General features: G+C 58.9%; 1 protein-coding gene across 10 annotated transcripts in view; it reads right to left on the bottom strand.

Annotated features, from left to right (window-relative positions):
- Nucleotides 1-21,236, bottom strand: part of SORCS2 (sortilin related VPS10 domain containing receptor 2) — a 575,162-nt gene that overhangs the window by 32,796 nt on the left and 521,130 nt on the right. For all 10 annotated transcript variants that reach the window (XM_035294142.3, XM_035294144.3, XM_035294143.3 and 7 more), the window contains exons 12-17: nt 18,754-18,830; nt 12,511-12,602; nt 11,664-11,771; nt 3,456-3,576; nt 1,976-2,109; nt 1,038-1,166 (exon numbers count right to left, since the gene is read on the bottom strand). In XM_035294142.3, coding sequence (XP_035150033.3) covers nt 1,038-1,166; nt 1,976-2,109; nt 3,456-3,576; nt 11,664-11,771; nt 12,511-12,602; nt 18,754-18,830 — 661 coding nt within the window. The remainder of the gene's footprint in view (nt 1-1,037; nt 1,167-1,975; nt 2,110-3,455; nt 3,577-11,663; nt 11,772-12,510; nt 12,603-18,753; nt 18,831-21,236) is intronic.

Raw genomic sequence — 21,236 nt, 5'->3', positions numbered from 1 at the left:
GATGGATGGTGAATGAACGGATGGATGACGGATGGATAGATGGGTGGATGGGGGATGCTGGGTGACTGCAGGGATGTGTGGGTGGATGGCAGGTCAAGGCTGCACCAGAAGCTTTCTGGTCCTGTCTCCTGTTCCCTCATGTTCCCCAGGGGAAGTAATGGGGATTTTCTAATACACTCATGGGCTTTTCTCTTCCTCTCTGAAAATGTCCTTATAGAGAAATGGGGAAATTGGGACCTTTCGATGACCTCCTAAAGAGGAAGACCCACAGCTCTTCTGTACTTAACATTTTACACGAAGCGAATCCTTCATAGCAAGGTGCCCAGCCTCTGGTGGAGGAAAAGGATCCTAACTGCTGGTACTTGCTGACAGCTTCTCTTCACACACAGCTCTTGCGTAGCATACCACAGACTGAAGGAGTACCCACTACGTGTTGTGGAGCTTACAGTTCAGCAACAAGGACAATTAAGTGAGTGATGACAACAGCTGGGATTTGTGACAGAGGTAAGCTCAGGGTCAGGGGTGGGTGGTCAGAGAAGGCTTCCTGGAGGAAGTGCCATTTAAGCGGAGATCTGCAGGCAGCAGGAGCACCTCCAGCACCCAAGCTTTGGTGACGGGGGATGGCCTGGCTTACTGGGGCACTGGTAAATGGGGAATCGTCCTAGCACTGCAGAGGCTCAGAAATACCAGGGGAAGATGTGCTGCCTCAGGTGGGAGCCATGGGCGCCTTGGGCCTTTTCTGTCTGCTGTTCTCTGTCCAGACCCAGCTCAAGGTGGCTTTCTCCTGGTGCTGGCCCACACGGGCTTGGATGGGAGAACCCTGCAGGTTCTAAGGTCATTCATTCATCACATCTGGTGACTCCCATGAGCCCCACAGCCAGGCTCTGTGCTGTGAACACAGGGCATCCTCAGCTTTGACCTGTCTTTCCTCAACTCCAGTTGGGAGCTGCAGGCGCCAGCCAGGAACGCACGGTTTCAGGATTGTACCATACTCTGCTCCCAGATTCGGGCAGGGAGAGACCTGTGCCCACACTCACCCAAGGCTGCTGGTGTAGGTCTGGCCCAGGGCACAGTCGTCAGGCGGGGACAAGGGGTTGAACCAGAAGTTGGCAGAGCACTTGTTGGTGTTGGACTCTGAGGAGGGGGAGCGTTCAAATCCGTAGTCGCTGGGAGGAGGGAAGAGCAGTAGTAGGTGACAGGCACAGGTGGGAACCGGAGTCAGCTAGGGTTGGGGTGAAATCTGGGGGAGCTGAGAAGGGAATCTTATACCAAGGGCCTGCTGTACACCCATCTGTGAGGACATGAAGGAACACCCATAGCCCCATCCCAGAGTGGGACACAGGGTGACAAGGGACGCAAAGGGATGCTGGAAACAGAGAAACCTGGAGGGCTGCCTGGAGGAGGTGAGCAATATCAAAGGATGGACAGAGACAGGTAGGGAAAGAGAGAGAGAAGCACTGCTGGCAGGGCCCAGCCTGAGCAGCACCAGTACAGGTGGAGGAGGCTGGAATGCCAGGGGGCAGGAATGAGGAGGGGTGAGGTGGGTGGCAGATGTGTGAGCTGTCAAATTGTCCTGTGGGCACTGGGCAGTCACAGGCAGCTTTTGAGAACAGCAAGGGACAAGTTGGGTGGCTTTCAGCAGAGCCCCTGGATGGAGAGGGCCAGGGTGGGTGCAGCATGTCCCCAAGATGCCCTGACCTGTTCCTCACTTTCTCCTCCTGCCCATGAGCAGCCACTGAGGGGTTTAAAATGCACCCACATTTTAATTCCTTACAGCTCCTTCCTGGAGTGTGGGCTGGTTTTGGTGACTCAGTTCTAACAGATAGCGTGAGGCAGAAGTGGCAGTGTATGACTCTGACACCAGGTTATAAAAGGGCACCGAGGCTTCCTCCCTCACTCTGGGGGAAGCGGCCACCATGCTGTGAGGATGCTCAAGCAATGCCTGAGGCCCCTCGGCTCGGAGCCCACTGCTCACCACAGGAAGTCCGAGTCCCGGCACTCACACACGTGGGATGTGAGTGCTGATGTGAAACTCCTCCCCTTGATGCACCAGGACGTGGACTTTCTCTTCCGGAAACTTCTCTGCTGGCCCATGATACAGTGGTCACCCTGTGGCAGGAACATCAGGGTGAGGAGCTGCCCAAGACAGGTCAACTGCTCTACGTGGGCTTGTGGCTCTGAGCCTGCCACAGACTGAAGATGGCTGATGCCTCAGGTTACAGATGGGGAAACTGAGGCCCAGAATGAATCATGCCATGTCTGAGGTCAAGTTGGGGAAGCCTCTCTCTCATCTCAACCCACGGGCATTTGCTGAGCCCCTCCTGTGTGCAGCTCTGGCAGAATCCAAGGGGTCACAGTGCTGCTGGAAGTGCAGCCTCTCTGAGGTTCCCCCGTCCCCTCAGGTGCTGTGCAGGGAGCTGGGTGGAGCCACAGCTTCAAGGGCTCACAGGCACACAGTGGGCCCTCGGGGGACAATCAGGACAGGCTGCTATAGCAGTGACAGGGCAGGACCAGCGAGGACGCCTGGTGGCCTGTATTCAGGCTCCTGGACCTCCTCCTAGGCCCATCTGAGCACTTCCTTGTGAAATCCAGGTTCAGCAATGCACCCTGCTAAGCACCGCCCACCCTCACCTCCTCCAGGCAGCCCTCCAGGTTTCTCTGAGGTGATATCCCATCGCCCTCCCTGTCAGAGAGGCTTGGAGATGTCAGATCCTCTGATGCCTGCTGTTTCCTTAGTCAGTTTCCACCCACTGACCTTGGCTCTGAACTGCATTTGCCCATGCTGAATTCGAGTTGAGCCCAGTCTCTCCTTGGAGAGGGTCCCTGTGCCCGCCGTGATGGCCCGGCGTAAAGTCTTCCACCCCATGCTTTAACAAGCACCAGTGAATCATTTCTTCTTTAACTGAACTACCCATTCCCCCAGCAGTTCCAGGTCCCCATGCTCTGAAATCCCAGGCTTCCCCACCACACTGCCAACAGCACAGCCCGACTGGAACCACAGAGGGGGACTGATGGCCTTTACACTCCACTTACTCCGCCTAGTGTCAATATTACACAGTTGCCATAGAAATAGTTATGTGTCTCGATTACAGGGAGGGCTCGCCCCAGACCCCACTCCACACCCAGACCCAACTGTCTTGTATGGTACAGGCCTGTGTTACCTTCCTAAGATCTGAAAATCCTGACCTCCAAGCACACTGGACTCCACGGGCCTGGGATAGAGCCTGTGGCCCTACACTCCCCGAGTGTGGCTGAGGACCCTCAGCCCAGGTAGCCCCATGACCCAGAAAGGTCTAGGAAGTCCACAGGAGGCCTGGACATCTAAAGGCACTGGGATTCCCTGAAGACTTCTTGGAGGCAGGGAGGTGCTTGCCGGGGAGGACTCTGGCAGGCAGAGTGGGCCTGTGTTTGCAGCCTGCGCCCCGCCTGCCCGGTCCAGCCCCATCCCGGCCCACCTGCAGGTTGGACAGGTCCCAGGAACTGTAGTCCTCCTCGCTGCACTGCCTGGAGAACGAGGGCCGGAAGTCCACCTTGACCAGCTCCCAGTCGGAGCGAAAGCTGATGTGGCCAAAGACCCTGGGGTGGGAAGAGGAGGGAAGGGAGAGAAGCCACCTTCATTAGGCCTTGTCCTGCCTTGCAAACCATGTCCCGTCCGGACTCTGTTCCCATCTGTACCATGGGCACAGAGATCCCTCTCCTGCCCTTGCTGGGGATCAGAGTGAGGCTGCCCCGGGCACTGAGCGTGGCTTTCATGAGAATATTCCCACAGCTACCAGCCGTGATCTATGAGGTGTCAATTGCACTGGCATGGGTCACTCTGGTTGATCCCCCACAGCCCCCCGTGATGGACAGGGAAGGAGGCCCAGGTCCACGGCAGGGTTGAGAGCCCTGGTTGATGGACAGGGAAAGAGGCCCAGGTCCACGGCAGGGTTGAGAGCCCTGGTTGATGGACAGGGAAGGAGGCCCAGGTCCACGCAGGGTTGAGAGCCCTGGTTGATGGACAGGGAAGGAGGCCCAGGTCCACGGCAGGGTTGAGAGCCCTGGTTGATGGACAGGGAAGGAGGCCCAGGTCCACGGCAGGGTTGAGAGCCCTGGTTGATGGACAGGGAAGGAGGCCCAGGTCCACGGCAGGGTTGAGCCCTGGTTGATGGACAGGGAAGGAGGCCCAGGTCCACGGCAGGGTTGAGAGCCCTGGTTGATGGACAGGGAAGGAGGCCCAGGTCCACGGCAGGGTTGAGAGCCCTGGTTGATGGACAGGGAAGGAGGCCCAGGTCCACGGCAGGGTTGAGAGCCCTGGTTGATGGACAGGGAAGGAGGCCCAGGTCCACGGCAGGGTTGAGAGCCCTTCCACAGCCCCCACACTGGTCCTTGCATTATGCTTTGCGGAGTGATCTGTGGTCAGGCGTCTGCGTCTGTGGCTGTCCGCCTTCTCCCTGGCTTTCCCGTGTGAAGGTCCCGTGCTACAGAAACCCAGCTTTCTATCGCTGGGCCACAGGGCGTTTGCTCCCTAGCAGAGGTGGTGATTCAAAGAGAAATAACGAGTCAGCAGGCCCAGCTCAGAGCCCACGGGAGAAGCAGGGTTCAGCCATCACAGCCTAGGTGGGCAGAGGAACAGAGGAAGAGGGGAAGAGAATAGGGAGGCTGGCCACTTAGGGCACACCCGTGTGTGCTGGAAGCTATGCATGCACAGCCTGGTGGGCTGGGTCCGAGGCGCAGAGAGGTTGAGTAACTTGCCCAAGGTCACACAGCTTGTTTGTGCTGTTCCTTCGCCCTGCTTGACACTTAGCAATCATTGCTGAGTGCCCATCACTCAGAATGGCCCTTGGGTGTCCCAATGTCTCCCCTGCTGGGAGGGCTGCTGGCTGAGTGCCTTCCACTCCATCCCCCGGTATCCCACACTTAGGCTCCAAAGACCACCCCAGAAGGTGGGCCCAGCTTTCTCTAGTCCAGCTTGTGGTGCTCTGGCCATGTTACCAGAGGCCAAGCATCTGGGTAGGGGAGGTGATGCGTGCTGCTCCAGTCTAGTCCCCGTCGAGCACCTCCAACTGGGCCTGGATACTTGAGGGTGGCCCATTGTGAGCTGAAAGGACAGCCCCATTCTAAGGTGGTGTTGAGAAAGGTCTTGTAGGTATTTCTGAGCACATGATGCCGGGGCCTGAGTGTCTGAGGCTAATATTTGAAGGTTCGGCTCCACGGGGCACCTCTGAGCCAGGCAGGCCTGTGCGGTTCACGCTTCAACTACATCTGTGACCTCGCATTTGCCTCCGCTCCCCGGAACAGTCCCACGGGGCAGACACTATTATCTTTGTTTGATGAAACCCTAAGCCTCTGCAGGCTGGGCATGGGGCTTCCCTCTGTCTTCTCCTGACCTTCTCCTGGGGGACCCTGCCTCCTTGTGCTCCCATAAGGCCGGCTCATTGCAGGAGCAGCGAGGCGGGTTCCGCCCCGCATTCCTGCCACGTCGCTGCCAGTCCTCATTCCAGCCGGGCCCTTGGTTCTGGGCTCACGATTCCATCTGCTGTCTTCCCTGCACATGGAGGTCACAAGCCCCAGGCCACTCTTTCTTTCTCAGAGGGGAGGGAAAATGGGGCTTGAGGCCTCCTAGCTGCTCATGGCAACACCCACCAAGGACAGGGGAGGTCCCCAGGTGTGGCTGTGACTCTGCCGCGTCTGCCTGCTTCTGCAGGCGCCGTTTCCCACGGGAGTCTCGTGGTCTGCATGGTGGCCCCAGCTGTGAGTGGTCTCGGCTCCAGGGCACCTGTATTGGGATGAGGTCCCACTTGCTGTCTGTCTCCTGATGGACGCCACATTGCAGAGCTCCAGCTCAACACATGGGGGATCTTCCTTCAACAAAGGCTGCTGCACTGGCCTCTTCAACAGTCTGAGGTCTTCTCTCAAGAAATGTTTTTTAAGGGGCAATTTCCAGATCTCTGAGCGCATCCTCACGCGCTCCTGCGACCCGTGGCATCAGGAAAGGCACAGCAGAGCAGCCGCCAATGCGTACGGAGCGCCCACCCCAGGCTGGGCACACGCTCAACCCCATATCCCTCCATCTCCTCCTCGACAAAGCCCCCTTTTACAGACACGGAAACTGAGGCTGAGGCCAGGGACCTGCCCAGGACAGCACAGCTTCAGGCCACCTCCTGGAGGGGCCGGCGTTGGAACCCGGGCAGGAGGCTCCGGAGATGTGAGGCTCTGCGCGGAAACATGGCGGGCGCTGGCTTAGCACGACACCGACGGCCCCACTGCTGCAGAAACCCCGGGGAGGCCCCGCTCTCACCACCCGTCTCACCGCTGTTCTGAGCTGGGGCAGAGCAGAGAGGCCCGTTTGGTTGACGGATTAACCCTCTTCACATTTCTGAAGTCCCGCCTTTCATGAAACCTAAATCCTCAGCTGATGCCATGAGAAATACCTGCCATCTAGTTAATTCTTAGAAAAGAGCTGCTGAAGGGGCCTAGATATGACTTTGCAGCGGGCGCTGGATGCTCAGTGAGACCAGTGAGAGGACCCTCACCTTGGAAATAATGCTCCCGCGGCCCGGGACTCCAGGTGAGGACAGAACTGTCTCGAGCATCCCCTCAATCCCACCACAAGCCAGCGGGACCTCTCTGTCTGCTGTGGGGTGGGCAGAGATCGGGCCTCTACACGAGAATCAGAGTCTAAGCAGGTGACTTCTTGCTCATCACCCAGAAAGTGAGAAGACTCCAAGCATCACAGGTGGCATCAGTTGAGGGCTCATTTCCGGTGACCTGGGGTGGGGGTGATTAAGTCCCCATGTTACAGACAAGGAAGCCAAGGTATCTGGAAGGGAACTGTCCTTTCCTGGGCAGCCCCTCAAGCTGGCTCACTTCCCATTTCAGGGCTGTGGAAACCAAGGTGCAGGATGTGTGCTCCATCGCCCAGGGACGTTGGCTTGGAGAGAAGCACCCAGATCTGGAGAGGCGGCAGGGCCCTGTGAGCTGTGCTGGGCCCTGGTCCTGGGGGTGATCGGCCCAGGTCTCCTCTCCCCAGCCAGGTCCCCGTGGGCGGTTCGTGCACAGTCGCCCCTGAGCCACTGTCTCCACCCCTACGTCACCTTTGCTGGTGCATCGCCACATATCTGTTCAAGCCACGTTCACTGAGCGCCAAGACCCTCTTCCACACCCGGTGCTGTGCTTGTCCGGGGTACGCACCAGTGAAGCCAGCAGTCAGTCCCTCCTGCAGCCCTGGGCGGGCCCTGCAGACAGGATCAGATCCATGGAGGGTAAGGCCAGGCAGCCCAGGCCTGGTGGCAAGCAAGGTGCTCCTGGGCTGGGGCGGAATTGAAGGTGGCAGAAATTCACACAGTTGCTGACCATCTCATCTCAAACACCTCGAGAGGGGTCCACACTCAGCACGTCCCTGTCCTTCCACCCCACGCAATCTCGGTTTCCCAAAGCCTGGTTTCCCCCCCTGGCTCAGCTGGAACTGAGGGCTTCTTGCTGCTAAATCCGATGTCCAGCTTCCATCCTCCTTGGCCAGGAGCTGGGAGGCAGGCTAGGTGTCCTCTGAGTGTGAGGACAAGTTCCCGTTCTCCATCACCAGATGTCCCTGAAGCCAGGGCTGGAGTGTGCTGTGTTGCTGACCCTCCCAGCGTCTCAAAAGCACCTGGCACATAGTCGGTGCTCAATTAATGCACGTTGGCTGACGACAGAGCAGAGGAGCGTCCTTGAAGGGTTTCTCATCTCTGTTCTGCGGGAGAGGACAGGCTGCTGCCCGCAGAGCTGCCCAGGAGTGCCGTCTGAGCTGGACTCAGCCACAGGCTTTCCCCTGCAACATTAGCCGACGTACCTCCCCTCTCAGAGCCTCGGATTCTTTCATTGTCAAGCAGCAGAGCTGGTTGAGTGTGGGTGGGTGTGAGGGGTGGTGGGCATGAAAGCAGCAGGGGTCAGTGGTGGTGATTTCCAAGGCTGTGCTCCCAGCTCCAGCCGCAGCAGCCAGGGGAGCTCAGGGGCTGTGTCTGCCCAACCTCCCCTACAAATGAGGGGACACACACTGGCCCTGCAGAGCCCAGCCTCACCCCTGCCCAGGCAAAGCCCAGCCTCACCCCTGTCTACAGACCCCAGCCTTACCCCTGTCCAGGCAGAGCCCAGCCTCACCCCTGTCGACAGACCCCAGCCTCACCCCTGTCTAGGCAGAGCCCAGCCTCACCCCTGTCCACAGAGCCCAGCCTCGCCACTGTCCACAGACCCCGGCCTCACCCCTGTCCAGGCAGACTGCAGCCTCACCACTGTCCACAGACCCCGGCCTCACCCCTGTCCAGGCAGACCTCAGCCTCACCACTGTCCACAGACCCCAGCCTCACCCCTGTCCAGGCAGACCCCAGCCTCACCACTGTCGACAGACCCCAGCCTCACCCCTGTCCAGGCAGACCCCGGCCTCACCCCTGTCCAGGCAGAGCCCGGCCTCACCCCTGCCCAGGCAGACCCCAGCCTCACCCCTGTCCACAGACCCCAGCCTCACCCCTGCCCAGGCAGACCCCAGCCTCACCCCTGCCCAGGCAGACCCCGGCCTCACCCCTGTCCACAGACCCCAGCCTCACCCCTACCCAGGCAGAGCCCAGCCTCACCCCTGTCCACAGACCTCGGCCTCACCCCTGCTCAAGCAGACTCCAGCCTCACCCCTGTCCAGGCAGAGCCCGGCCTCACCCCTGCCCAGGCAGACCCCAGCCTAACCCCTGTCCACAGACCCCAGCCTCACCCCTGCCCAGGCAGACCCTGGCCTCACCCCTGTCCACAGACCCCAGCCTCACCCCTACCCAGGCAGAGCCCAGCCTCACCCCTGTCCACAGACCTCGGCCTCACCCCTGCCCAAGCAGACTCCAGCCTCACCCCTGTCCACAGACCCTGGCCTCACCCCTGTCCACAGACCACGGCCTCACCCCTGCCCAGGCAGACCCCCGCCTCACCCGTGTCCACAGACCCCCGCCTCACCCCTGCCCAAGCAGAGTCCAGCCTCACCCCTGTCCAGGCAGAGCCCGGCCTCACCCCTGCCCCGTGAGACCCCAGCCTTACCCCTGTCCACAGACCCCAGCTTCACCCCTGCCCAGGCAGACCCCAGCCTCACCCCTGTCCACAGACCCCAGCCTCACCCCTGTCCAGGAAAACCCCAGTCTCACCCCTGTCCACAGACCCCAGCCTCACTCCTGCCCAGGCAGACCTCGGCCTCACCCCTGTTACAGACCCCAGCCTCACCCCTGCCCAGGCAAATCCCAGCCTTACCCCGTCCACATACCCCAGCCTCACTCCTGCCCAGGCAGACCCCAGCCTCACCCCTGTCCACATACCCCAGCCTCACTTCTGCCCAGGTAGACCCCAGCCTCACCCCTGTCCATAGACCCCGGCCTCAACCCTGTCCACAGAGCCCAGCCTCACCCCTGCCCAGGCAAACCCCAGCCTTACACCTGTCCACAGACCCCGGCCTCATCCCTGTCCACAGACCCCAACCTCACCCCTGCCCAGGCAGACCCCAGCCTCACCCCTGTCCACAGACCCCGGCCTCACCCCTGTCCACAGAGCCCAGCCTCACCTCTGCCCAGGCAGACCCCAGCCTCACCCCTGTCCACAGACCGTGGCCTTACCCCTGCCCAGGCAAACCCCAGCCTCACCCCTGTCCACAGACCCTTGCCTCACCCCTGCCCAGGCAGACCCCAGCCTCACCCCTGTCCACAGACCACGGCCTCACCCCTGCCCAGGCAGACCCCCGCCTCACCCGTGTCCACAGACCCCCGCCTCACCCCGTCCACAGACCCCGGTCTCACCCCTGCCCAGGCAGACCCCGGCCTCACCCATGCCCAGGCAGACCCCAGCCTCACCCCTGTACACAGACCCTGGTCTCACCCCTGCCCAGGCAGATCTCGGCCTTACACCTGTCTACAGACCCCAGCCTCACCCCTGCCCAGGCAGAGGCCAGCCTGGGCGGGGTGGGCAACATTGTCCTAGCTGGGCAGTTTCTTTCCAAAACCAGGCCTGCTCCCCACTGCCTGGAGCTGTGTCCCCATGGCCTCCTGGGAGCTGTGTGCCTGCTGGGGAGGGCAGGGCACATGGAGGGAGATTGGGGCTGGGGTCAGAAATTCTTGGAGGCTTATCTTTGTGGGCCCCTGTTGGACATTCAGGGGCCAGTAGAAGATGCAGTCAGGGTCAAGGACGTTAAGGCCCATTGCCAGCTGGAAGGGAAAACTCGGGGTGTGAACTGATGAATGAGCCAGGCCAGCACTTCCTACTGAAGCCACAGTCAGAGAACCCATCCCAAGTCATAAAGCCACACCTGCCACAGAGCACACAGCCACTCCAGCCGAGTGGACACCTGCCACAGAGCACACAGCCACTCCAGCCGAGTGGGCAGGGGTGAGGGGCACAGTGCCCAACTTCTTCTACAGGGAACGGGTAGGGCAGGGCCTGCCTGCTCCAGAAAGGACAGAGAAGAGGACAGGGTGTCCAAAATCCAGGCGTCCAATCTCCCTGAGCCCCTGCCTCGAGGTGGAAGAGTCATGGCTGCTTGGCAGCTTCTTGGGGCCACTTTGGCAAATGACCATGAACTCTGCTGGTTTCAGTCATCACACACGCTCTCCCACGCTGAAGCATCGCACATGTGCTCTCGGTCCTCTGGAGGCCAGAAGGCTGAAATTGTGGGTTGGCAGGGCTGAGCTCCCTCCAGGGCCTCGAGGGGAGGAGCCTTCCTGCCCCTTCCACCTGCGGCCAGGTGTTTCTGGACTGGCAGCTGCTCAGCTCCACCCCTGCCTCCTCCTCCCAACCTCCTCCCAGGCCTGCCTGTGCCCTCCTGGCAGGACGGTCACTGGGCTGGCATCTGCTCTATTCCAGATACTCATCTTGGCTTGATCACGTCTACGATGACCCTATTTCCAAATAAGGGCCCAACTACGGTTCCAGAGGGAACATGAATTTGGGAAACTCTATTCAAACATCTCAGGCATCGCCATGAAAGGCAGGAAGAGGACATGGTGGCCTACCCTGCCGCAGGGGAGGGTCTCAGGAGCCGTTAGACATGCAGGCCCTGCCCAGCCATGAATCAGTTGGGCTCTCACCAGTGCCCACGGTTGAAGGCACCCAGAGGGGCCTTCACTTCACTGGCTCCTGGGGACCACCTTCTTCTCCACTGCAGCCTCAGTGGTACTGTCAAACCCTGCGTGTCCCCGCCATCCTCCACGTCTCTGCTCCTGGGGCAGAGAGGCTGTGAATGACAGAGGCTCCTGAGGCTCCTTTGTCCCTCACAGTGCCTTGTTTGGCCCAAGCTGGGGCTGAGCAGAAGGAAGTTGGGCAGGACCAGTGCTGCAGCCTCAGATCCCAGAATGGGTGACAGGCAGGTCACAGCCAGCTCCACCCTATACTGCCTGACTGGGTGTCAGGCCCTAAGCCTTATGACCTTCATGCCATATGACTGAGAAAGGTACCAACAGATAGTGATACTCATGACATGATCGCCAGCTCGAGAGGTGCTGTGGCTATGGTGGAGCCGACTTGGAGCCTCAGTCCTGCCCTTGCCAGCCAGGGGACCTGGGGCAGGTGGCAGATGTTCCTGGTTCCCAGGTGGCTGGGGGTGAAGGACACAGTAGGCCCAGCACGGCCTGCCTGCTGGAAGGCTCTGTCCCGCCGCCCGGCACCCACACCCCTGTCCCAGCACTCACGTCATAACCAGTGTCTCGTCCCCTGGCTCACTCAGCAGCCCGTCCACAAACACCGAGGTGCTGGTGAAGTTGTACGTGCTCCAGGTGAGGCCCTCATCCGCACTGAACCTGCGGGAGAAGGGCGTCAGTGCCTCCGGTGGGCTGGAATGCTCCCTGTGTCTCCTCTGCCCTGCGGGTCCTGGTGGGGGGCGAGGGCTGCGGTACCTGCCTCGCCTATGCAGGTGGTATCACAGCTGCTTACCCACCTCCCGCTGCAAGCCCTCAGACACTCTGCATCCCCTGAATGGCCCCATCCACGGCCTGAGCCTGGCCCGGGGTACCAGGCCCAAGGCAGGGCCGATATTGTAGTGCCACCAACCTGCAGAAGAGTAAGCTCTTTTTCACACTACAGTGATACTGGCTCCTGGCAGCTGCTCTGGCTGTGCCTTCTGGGTCCCAAGTTCACGCCTGCCCTCCATTCCCTGTGAAGGCCCTCAGCTGCCAACCCCTCTCACCTGGGCATGTGCTGCTGACTTCCTTGTCTGGGTCGCCTGGCCCCAATCCCTGCATGTTACTAATTCCTCACCTCCTCGGGGAAGGCCCTCCTGGCTCCCCAGGCGGGGTGGGGCTTCCCTCTGTGCCGTCTCCCGAGGGCAGGACAAAGGCCACCCTGTGAGCTCTCAGGAAGGCTTTGTGAAGCATGCCCCAGCCCTGGTCTTTAGGGTTTAGTGCTGCTGCCCTGTGGTCCTGTGTCCCCAAGGGGAGGACATTCTGGGGAATAGTCTGAGAGGGTTCCCAGGTGGAAAGAAAGAGCCCTGTCCCACCCCACAGCCCACCCGCCCAGCCCGAGGCTAGCAGATGCCATTACTTGAGGATCTTCAAGGGGATGGAGGTGTCTTTGATGGCCACGATCACCCCGCCGTGGTCCAGGTACAGGATGTGGTGCTCCTCCTCAAACACCTGCAGGGGAGAGTGGGGGCAGAGGGGGCTGAAGGCAGGGCCCTGAGAAGGTCAGAGGTCGTTCTAGGCAGAGTCGCACCTGGGAGGAGGGTGGTCATCGTGCAGATGGGGCGGTGGCGGGGGGTGGGGGCACTGGCAGAGGCCGGGGCTGGTCTAAGGCAGAGGCCTGCCTGCCCTGGGCCATCATGTCCTGGGCCAGCCCCAAGCTCTCCCAGCCCACGTGGACCCAGCACACCCTGCAGGACCGAATGGTGGACAGCAGCTTCTACCCTATTGACTGGAATGAGGAAGCTGCAGAGGAGCACGGCATGAGGCCCTCTCTGGGTCAAAACCCAGGGGCATGGCCCGCGGCCTTCTCTATGTGAAAGCCATGCATGAACAGTGCCAGCAACATGGAGGTAAGGAAGAAATGGCAGATCTTAGAAGAACATTTAGGATATACAGCATCACTCAAAGCATACCTCAGTTTGACATGGAGACTCAGCTCAAGTGCCACTTCCTCCAGGAAGCCCTCCCTGATGCCAGGTTGGGTGGGGAACAGCCTCTGGGCTCCTAGCCCATGCCCCAACACTTAACTACACTATGTTGTCTCTTTCAGCCAAAGCTCCTAAAGACAGGGCCGCTCTGAGGCTTCTGTGCCCTGCAGAGCTCAGCCCAGACCTTGGTGCCCAGGGAGTGAGTGGAATGAATAAGGGAACAGTGAATGAATGACTGACCGTCACATCCCCAAGGGACAAGAGTGAGTGGCCTGAACAGAGCTCCCATGGAGGAGACATGGAGGGTGGCCTTGCCTGTTGGCCAGCAGCCCCAGGATGGGGTCCCACTGTACATGTGAGGATGAGGAGGCTCTGAGGGGTGGAGGGTATGCCAAGGCCTCACAGCTGGAAGGTGGCAGAGCTGGGTATCGCTTCAAAGTCACACCAGGACACGTGGGGCCCGCCCCAAATCTCCAGTGAACACGCAGGTACAGGCAGTCAGCATGTATCTCAGCACTGCCCAGCAAGGGAGCTGCTGTCTCCCCCATGTCGTCCTCACCCCATACCTCTCCTCCTCGAAAGTGGCCCCCTTTGCCCTCCCACCCTCCTCCCATCCATCTTCCAGGCCTGCGGTCCACAGCAGGGCACAAGGAAGCCCAGGAAGGGACGGAGGACAGCCCCCCCAGGACAGAGGACAGCCACCCCAGGCACCCCCACTAGGGCCAGCATGCTCATCTGTCTCAGCGCGCTCAGAGTCTCGGGAGCCCTGGGGGACCATGGACACGTCCACCTGAGCCAGGCTCCTAAGCCGGGGAGGCGCAGCTGTGCAGAGCTTCCAGGGATACACACACAGCAATTTCGTGTGTGTGGGGCAGGATAAGTAGGGAGGCTCGGCTGACCCCTTCCAGGCAGGTGTGGAGCCTAATGGGGTCACATGTGCACTGTCCCCATGGGGCTGAGCTGGGGGCACCCTAGGCTCTAGGGGGGATATTCCAGGGCAGCTGGTGAACAATAATGGGGACTCTAAAAGAGAAACACCTGCCCCTGTCTTTCGTCTGCCCCTCCCTGTGGAGTCTCCCCTGGAGTTTGAATGCTGGGGTTTCCAGGAAGCAGCAGGAGGGCCCCAGGGAGGACATGGACCGAGGCCCCACATTGCAGGAACACGAACCCCAGCAGACCCAGGTGGGTGTCGGCAGGCCACACCCTCTGCCACAGTGTCCAGCAGGTCCCCTGATCCCCATACCCCTCAATTCCACCAGAACTTTCCAATATTTTGTGACCCTTAGAGTCAATCCGGAATCCTACCATGGCCTCAGGTCCCCACAGGAGGGGCCCCTGCTCACCTCGCTCCTTTCCCCAAACACACCCAGGCCCTCAGCACATGCTGCTCCCGCCCTGCAAAGCCCCTCCCCAGGCATTTCCCCTGGTTATTTATCAGAGTCGGCTGGCATTGCCCACAGCTCCCAGGAATTCTCCAGGAAGCACGTTTGCCTTGAATAAAGAGGAGAGGCTCCTTATGAAAAATGATGGGGGTGGGCAGTTGTGTCCCAAAACCTTCCTCCCTCTTCCTGTCTCCCCCCTCCCTCTTCCTCCCTCCCTCCTCTCTTTCTTCTCTCTCCCTTCCCCCTTCCCTCTGTTTTCCCCTCTCCCTCCTTCCCTCCCTTACTCCTTCCTGTTTAGAGTGGGGGTCTGTCAGGTGAGGCAAAATGACACAGGAGGTGGAATCACCGGGACCAAACAGGATGAGCCCCACCCTGGTGGGGGTGCTGCTGCCCATCTGGGACTTGCTGGATCCAGGCAGCCACCTTGTGTCCATGAGCAAGCTGCACACAGGATCTTACTGACAGCCAGGCTCTCAGATTATTCTCCATTTTCCAGAGATACTGGGGCTCAGAGACACAGTGACTTGCCTGAGGCCACTCGTGACTGTCAGATACCAACCCCTGCCCCTTCCATGGGGACTGTGTCTGTGGGCATCTTGCCCCCACACAAATGGGGACACACTCTTATGGGTGATGGGGTCACAGGCTGGAGTGGGGACTCAGGGTTAACCTGGGGGCTCCCCAGATGTCCCCCAAAACTCTGTGCTCCTGCCTGGGTTCACAGCCCTGTCTGCCTGGGGGTGGAGTGGGGGCAGGGGAGTTGCCAAGCCCTGGTCCTCTGTCTGACGCTAGCTCAGGAAAATGTTTAGAGAAGCACACCACCTCCAGCTACATTCATAGAACCTGTTTCCTGGACAAGCAAGCTAATGGCCTGTAGGCTTTAGGGTGTCACAGGCACAGATTCTGGGGGACTATGAGACAGAACTTTGTACAGTTCTCCTCCCCATCCATCTACCCATCCCACAGACCCAGTGGTCTGGAGCCTCTGTTGGAGGTGCCGGCATAGATGCAGGCCTGGCCTCTAGGAATTCACAGCCTAGGGAGAGACCCCCACGGAGGCAGACCCTGCACAGTGACAGTGACTTGCCCACTGGGTACCAGCAGCTAGAGAGGGACCCTGTCATCTCCACCCCCCAAGCCCAGTGTTCAGCCCGGGCCCTGCCACAGGACGAGGGGCTCAGCCAATGTTTTGGGGACAAATGACGTCTTGTTTTAAGGAAAGTCAGTGGGCAGCCCAGGGAGGGGTTCACAGGGCAGGTGGAGCTTGGGGAAACCTTCGGAGGGGCAAGGGCATCACAGGCAGTTAACAAAGGCAAAGGCCTGGAGGTCAGGAGGGCAGCTGTGTCCAGGGAGCTGGACACACATGCTGGGGCTGGAGCCCTGGAGGCACACGGAGAGGCCCTGGGACAGACGGGCAGCTTGGAGGCCGGTGTGACATCCAAGCTTGATCGGGGAGTGACAAAAGCACACTTCCTTTGAGAAGATTCCTTGGGCACTGGGGGAGATGGACCAGAGGGGCAGGGGCTCGTTAGAGACTCCCAAACTGATTTAGGAGGGAAATGAATTCCTGAGTAAAGGGCTCCTCTCCAGGGAAGAGTGAGCTCTCTGTCTTGGGGAACATTCCAGGAGAAGCAAGGCTCCCTCACATGAGGGGTCTCAGGAATCATCCGAGGAGAAGCGAGTCTCACTCGTGGGGACAGCAGTGGAACCCTGTGTGGCCAGGAGGATGGTGGAGATCACACTGGGTGCTGTGAGGCTGGAGGAGAGGGGCCTCTTGGCAAAGCTCACCTGCCACGCCCAAGCACCATTCCCCGCCATTTTAGGGTGTGGTTGCAGCCCCCTTCACTGACTCCACCAGGGGTCTAATCGGCTGCTCTGAGGGTCCCCTGCGGGAGATGGGGCTGCTGAACTGCAGGGTGTGACACAGTGAGGGGACAGTGGGCTTCCCAGAGCCTGACAGTCCTGGAGTGCAATTTCCCTTTGGTACCGAGCTGGCCTCCTGAGCAAGTGCGCACCAGGGCTCTGCACTGGGACCCCTGGACATCTGTCCCAGTCACCCTCCTCCCCAAGCACAGGCAGGGGGGTGTTGCTGTGACCACCCACGGGGAGATGAACAGGTGCCTTCTGGCCATCCCGGGAATGACATCTGGTCTCATTAGACCGGGGCTCTGGGTAAACGTGGCTCCAGGGTGTTCCAAACGCCACTAGCAGGGCTGCAAGGTCTTTAGACATCCACTGCTGTGGTTTCCAGTGCCTTGACCAAGCAGCAGGGCTGGGAGGGGAGAGCAGAGCCCCTGTCCCCGCTTCATCCTTTTTCTGCCTCTCCCACACTGAGTTTCAGCCAGGGGCTCCATGATGGTTTCTGGCTTTAAACAGATCATCCTCCGGAGCTCATGTTTTTGAAAGGTTATGTGGATTACACCAGACGCACGCTGGCGTTCCGCATTCGTATTCTGAGCTCTCTCTCAGACGCATCTCCCATGCATCCCTGACAACCTGGCTGCCAGAGAAACCGTGGAGACTGCCCGGGCTCACCGCCCTGCCCTCTGTGCCTCTGTCCCACTCTGCCCCTGCCTGGGTATCCTTCCTCTCCAGCCCATCCCAAGAAACTAAAAAAAAAAAAAACCCACAGGAGCATCTCTCCCTCCCCTGCCGCACACACAGGCTCTCTCCCTTTGGGTGCCTGTCCACACCCCACCGTCCTTCGGGAAGGGAAAGAGCACCCTGCCTGCCCTGCTGTGACCAGGCCGCAGCTCAGCACTTTCCCAGATGCTCTCCTCTTTAATTCCCACATTCCCAAGTTTGAAATCGAAGCTAATTGCTCGACCAAAGAGACTGCTATGACTGTCTTGTAATCAGTTTCTATAAAATTAGAAAACCTTCTATTTCACCCTGTCTATTGAGTCTAATGTGGGGGAAACTTCTGTAATAAATGGGCAGATGTGACCTTTAAGAAACTTCAGGCATGTTTCACTAGTTTTAGTGAAATAGAAATATTAAAATACAATAAATTGCTGCTGCCCTTTTGAAAATTCCATGTTTCTTGCATATTTTTTAAAAACGTCAAGGCCTTCCACCCAGGCTGCCAGTGAAGGTGGCACGTTGGGTGGTCACATGTGCCCAGAGCACTGCTGTGTGGGAGGGGGCTCTGGCTGGGGTACTCAGGCGTGTAAAACACTGACCTAAAACAGAATGTCTTGTCTGGAAGGAGAGAGTTGCACGTAAGTTTGATTCATTTCCTTAGTATAGAAGGCAGACACTGCCACTCCATGAGGTTGGCAGGCCAACTTCAGCCAGGAAGACCATGTCCCCCCGACTGGAAAGGAATGACCAGTGCACAGTGAGGGGGAGAAGCTCTGAGCCACGTCTCCTGTCTTGCAGCCAGCCCTCGTGGCTGGTCCAGGGCTCACTTTAGCAGATGTGCGTCTGCTGCATTTGGAAAGCAAGTCCAGGCTCCTGGAGTGGGGAGCTTGGGCTTGGATCCTGGAGCCACCTGGACCTCACAGGACACGCGGCACCAACTGGCCTTCCTTGGCCTCTCTATGTCCATGCTCTGAGGACCACCAGCACCTTCCCCTCTGGTCTGCAAATCTGAGCTTCGAGTGGGGCTGCACAGAGTGCAGAGGGACCCTGCCCAGGCCGTCCTGCGCTGCTGGAGTGGCTGCTTCCTGCCTAAGTACACCCCTCCTTTCCTCGCTTCCTTCTCTTCTCGGAAGTGCCACCTCAAGTCATTACCCTGGGACAGCCCCCAGATACCCCGACCCAGACTCACGATGACCCCCACCCACAACCTGCTCCTCCCCCATATCCTCTCCTGCTGTGTCCACAGTCCCTGCCAGGAACCTGGAATCTCCCGTAGCCCTCTCCTGGCCTCTCTCTGGGCTCCTGACAGAGTCCCAGTCAAGCCTCAGAAGCACCACATGGCCTCCTGGCCGGGACCTCCTCCCCTCTCTGTTCCCTGGCATTTATCCCCATTTCTCAGACGTTCGCAGTGACACGTCTGACTGTGGAGATGTTTCTCGCATCTGTCACTCCCCATCGGTGGCCATGGAAAGACCAGCTGGGTGGTCTGAGCCGGCTGCCTGGACTTGCTTTCCAAATGCAGCAGACGCACATCTGCTAAAGTGAGCCCTGGACCAGCCACGAGGGCTGGCTGCAAGACAGGAGACGTGGCTCAGAGCTTCTCCCTCAGAACCTGTGGAATGGACGGGATGACAGAACAGAGCTGTCTCCTAAGGGTCACGGCTGAACGGGGCGGTGGGTGCCGTGCCGGGCACCTCCCGGCCAGCTTACCTGCCGCCAGGTGTGTCCGCAGTCTGATGTGATGTACATTTCTTCTTTATATTCCACCAGCTGTGAGCCCAGGTTACCTAATCCAAAAGAACAGGGGCAGCACTGACCCTAGGATCATCCAGCTTTCCCTCTTTAACAAGTCTGAGCCCTGAAATATCCCCAAGCCATGGTGGCCTGTGTGGTTTCATCTCCCCCACAGACCTGCGGTGCTGGGCCCTGGGTCCAGGTCTTTGCAGGGGAAGATCAGCCCTGCCCAATGACAGCCAAATTCAGGTGACTCCAGCACAGGCCCTGGGCAGGCAGAGTTTGGTGCCTCAGAGAACCCACAGGTGTGGGCCACGAATAGGAAGCATGCAGTGTGGCCAGGGACAGGTTGGAGAGGACGTGGGCCAGGTTGGGCAAATGTGGGCTCATAGGCAGCCCCTGTGGGGCTTGAAAGCAGGGCAGGAGAGAAGGCAGGTGGGCACACAGCAGGGCCTCACTATCTGCGGGCCAGATATTTGGGAGGATGGTGAGGTGGGCACCAAACCGACTGTGGGGGGCAGGATGTGGTTTGGGTTTACTGGAGCCCCAGCACCGGGTTGATTGGGTCCATCACCAGTCTTGACATCTACCCGGAGGGGCTCAGACTTAATGCTGTGGGTAGTGTCAGAATGGGAAGAACTCACGCCCGGCATCCAAGCCAACCTCATGTAACAGATGAGGAGACTGAACTTGCATGAGGCTCCTACAGAAAGAACAATGGCCACGCATGACTGCACAAGCACCAGGACAATCCTCACAGCCGCTGGTGCTGCGCCTGGCCTGCCCTAAACAGCATCCTGAAACGGCTGAACAAAGGGATTTCTGATGAGACAGATCTGGGGCTTCCTTCCACTGCACCATGACTGGCAGAGACAGGGGTCCAAATCTCCAGGATGATGGGGACCCTGAGGATGGCACTGAAGCTGTTCTGGGGCCCCAGAGGCCCCGCCCTGGGTGACTTGGATGTCACTTGCCCTCAAAAGCTTTATTTAGGTGGCACTTTCAGGAGTACTTTATCCAGGGTCAGGTTTAGAAGTCTAGAAAATTGCAAAGGGGTTGGAATGTCTTCAAATAGATAAATTAAAAGTGAGTTCTAAGAGTGGCCGAGCGTTTGTGTGCCTGTCTTCTTTTTTGAAGTTCACTTACCTACCTACTTGTAAATCTACCCATCTACCTACTCACCCACCAACCGATCCAACCATCTATCCATCCACCCACTCACCCACCCACCTATCCATCCATCTATCCATACACTCATCCATCTATCCATCTACCCACTTACCCACCCATCTATCCATCTATCCATCCATTCATCCATCCATCCGCTCACCCACCCATCTACCCATGTATCCATCTAACCACCCTCCCACCCACCTATCCATCCATCTATCCAACCATTCATCCATCCATCCACCCACTCATCTACCACCCATGCATCCATCCATCCATCCACTCACTCACCCACCCACCCACCCACCCACCTATCCATCCACTCATCCATCTATCCATCTACCCACCCACCCACACACCTATCCATCCATCTATCCATCCATTCATCCATCCATCCACCCACTCATCCACCCATGCATGCATCCATCCACCCACTCACCCACCCACCTATCCATCCATCTATCCATACACTCATCCATCCATCCACCCACTTACCCACCCACCTATCCTATCCATCTATCCATCCATTCATCCATCCGTCCACCCACTCATCCACCCATGCATGCATGCATCCATCCAGCCACCCACTCACTCACCCACCCGCCTATCCATCCACTCATCCATCCATCCACCCACTTACCCACCCACCTATCCTATCCATCTATCCATCCATCCATCCACTCACCCACCCATCTACCCATGCATCCATCCATCCACCCTCCCACTCACCTATCCATCCATCCACCCATCCACTCATCCATCCATCTAACCATCCTCCCATCCATCTTTTATTAATCTATTACCCATCCAACCAGTCATCCCTCTATCTACTTACTACCTCTTTCTCAGCTCTAGCACTCCCTCCTTCCTGCCATATATTCAGTGACATTTGCTGAGTGTCTACTCCCTGCACAGCCCTGTACTGAGCTCCGGGGAGCCTGAGCTGAATAAGCCATGGCCCCTGCTCCCTGAGGGCTCTGAATCTAGCAGAAGAGGGTGACCGTACAGTTGCATACAGAGCCAGGGCAGTGGACCCATGAGGAGAGCCTCAAGGAGACACTCAAGCAGGAAAGAGCTGACCAGGGCTGGCTCAGGGAAAGGCAACAGGGTGTCCAAAGAAGAGAGAGCAGCCCAGGCAGAGGCATGGACCTGGGCAGGTGCAAGCCAGATGGGTGGGTGGGGCAGAGGGGCAGGTGTGGAATCTGGGTGCCGTTGGACCCGTCCCTTCTCCGGTGTGGTGGGGTGCCTGGCAAACAAAAGGTGCTAAGCAATGGCTGCTGAATGAATGA

Source organism: Callithrix jacchus, chromosome 3 (genome assembly GCF_049354715.1).
Source record: "Callithrix jacchus isolate 240 chromosome 3, calJac240_pri, whole genome shotgun sequence".
Taxonomy (NCBI): Eukaryota; Metazoa; Chordata; class Mammalia; order Primates; family Cebidae; genus Callithrix; species Callithrix jacchus.
The sequence above is the reverse complement of the archived record's forward strand: the minus strand, read 5'-3'. Positions and strand labels throughout refer to the sequence as shown.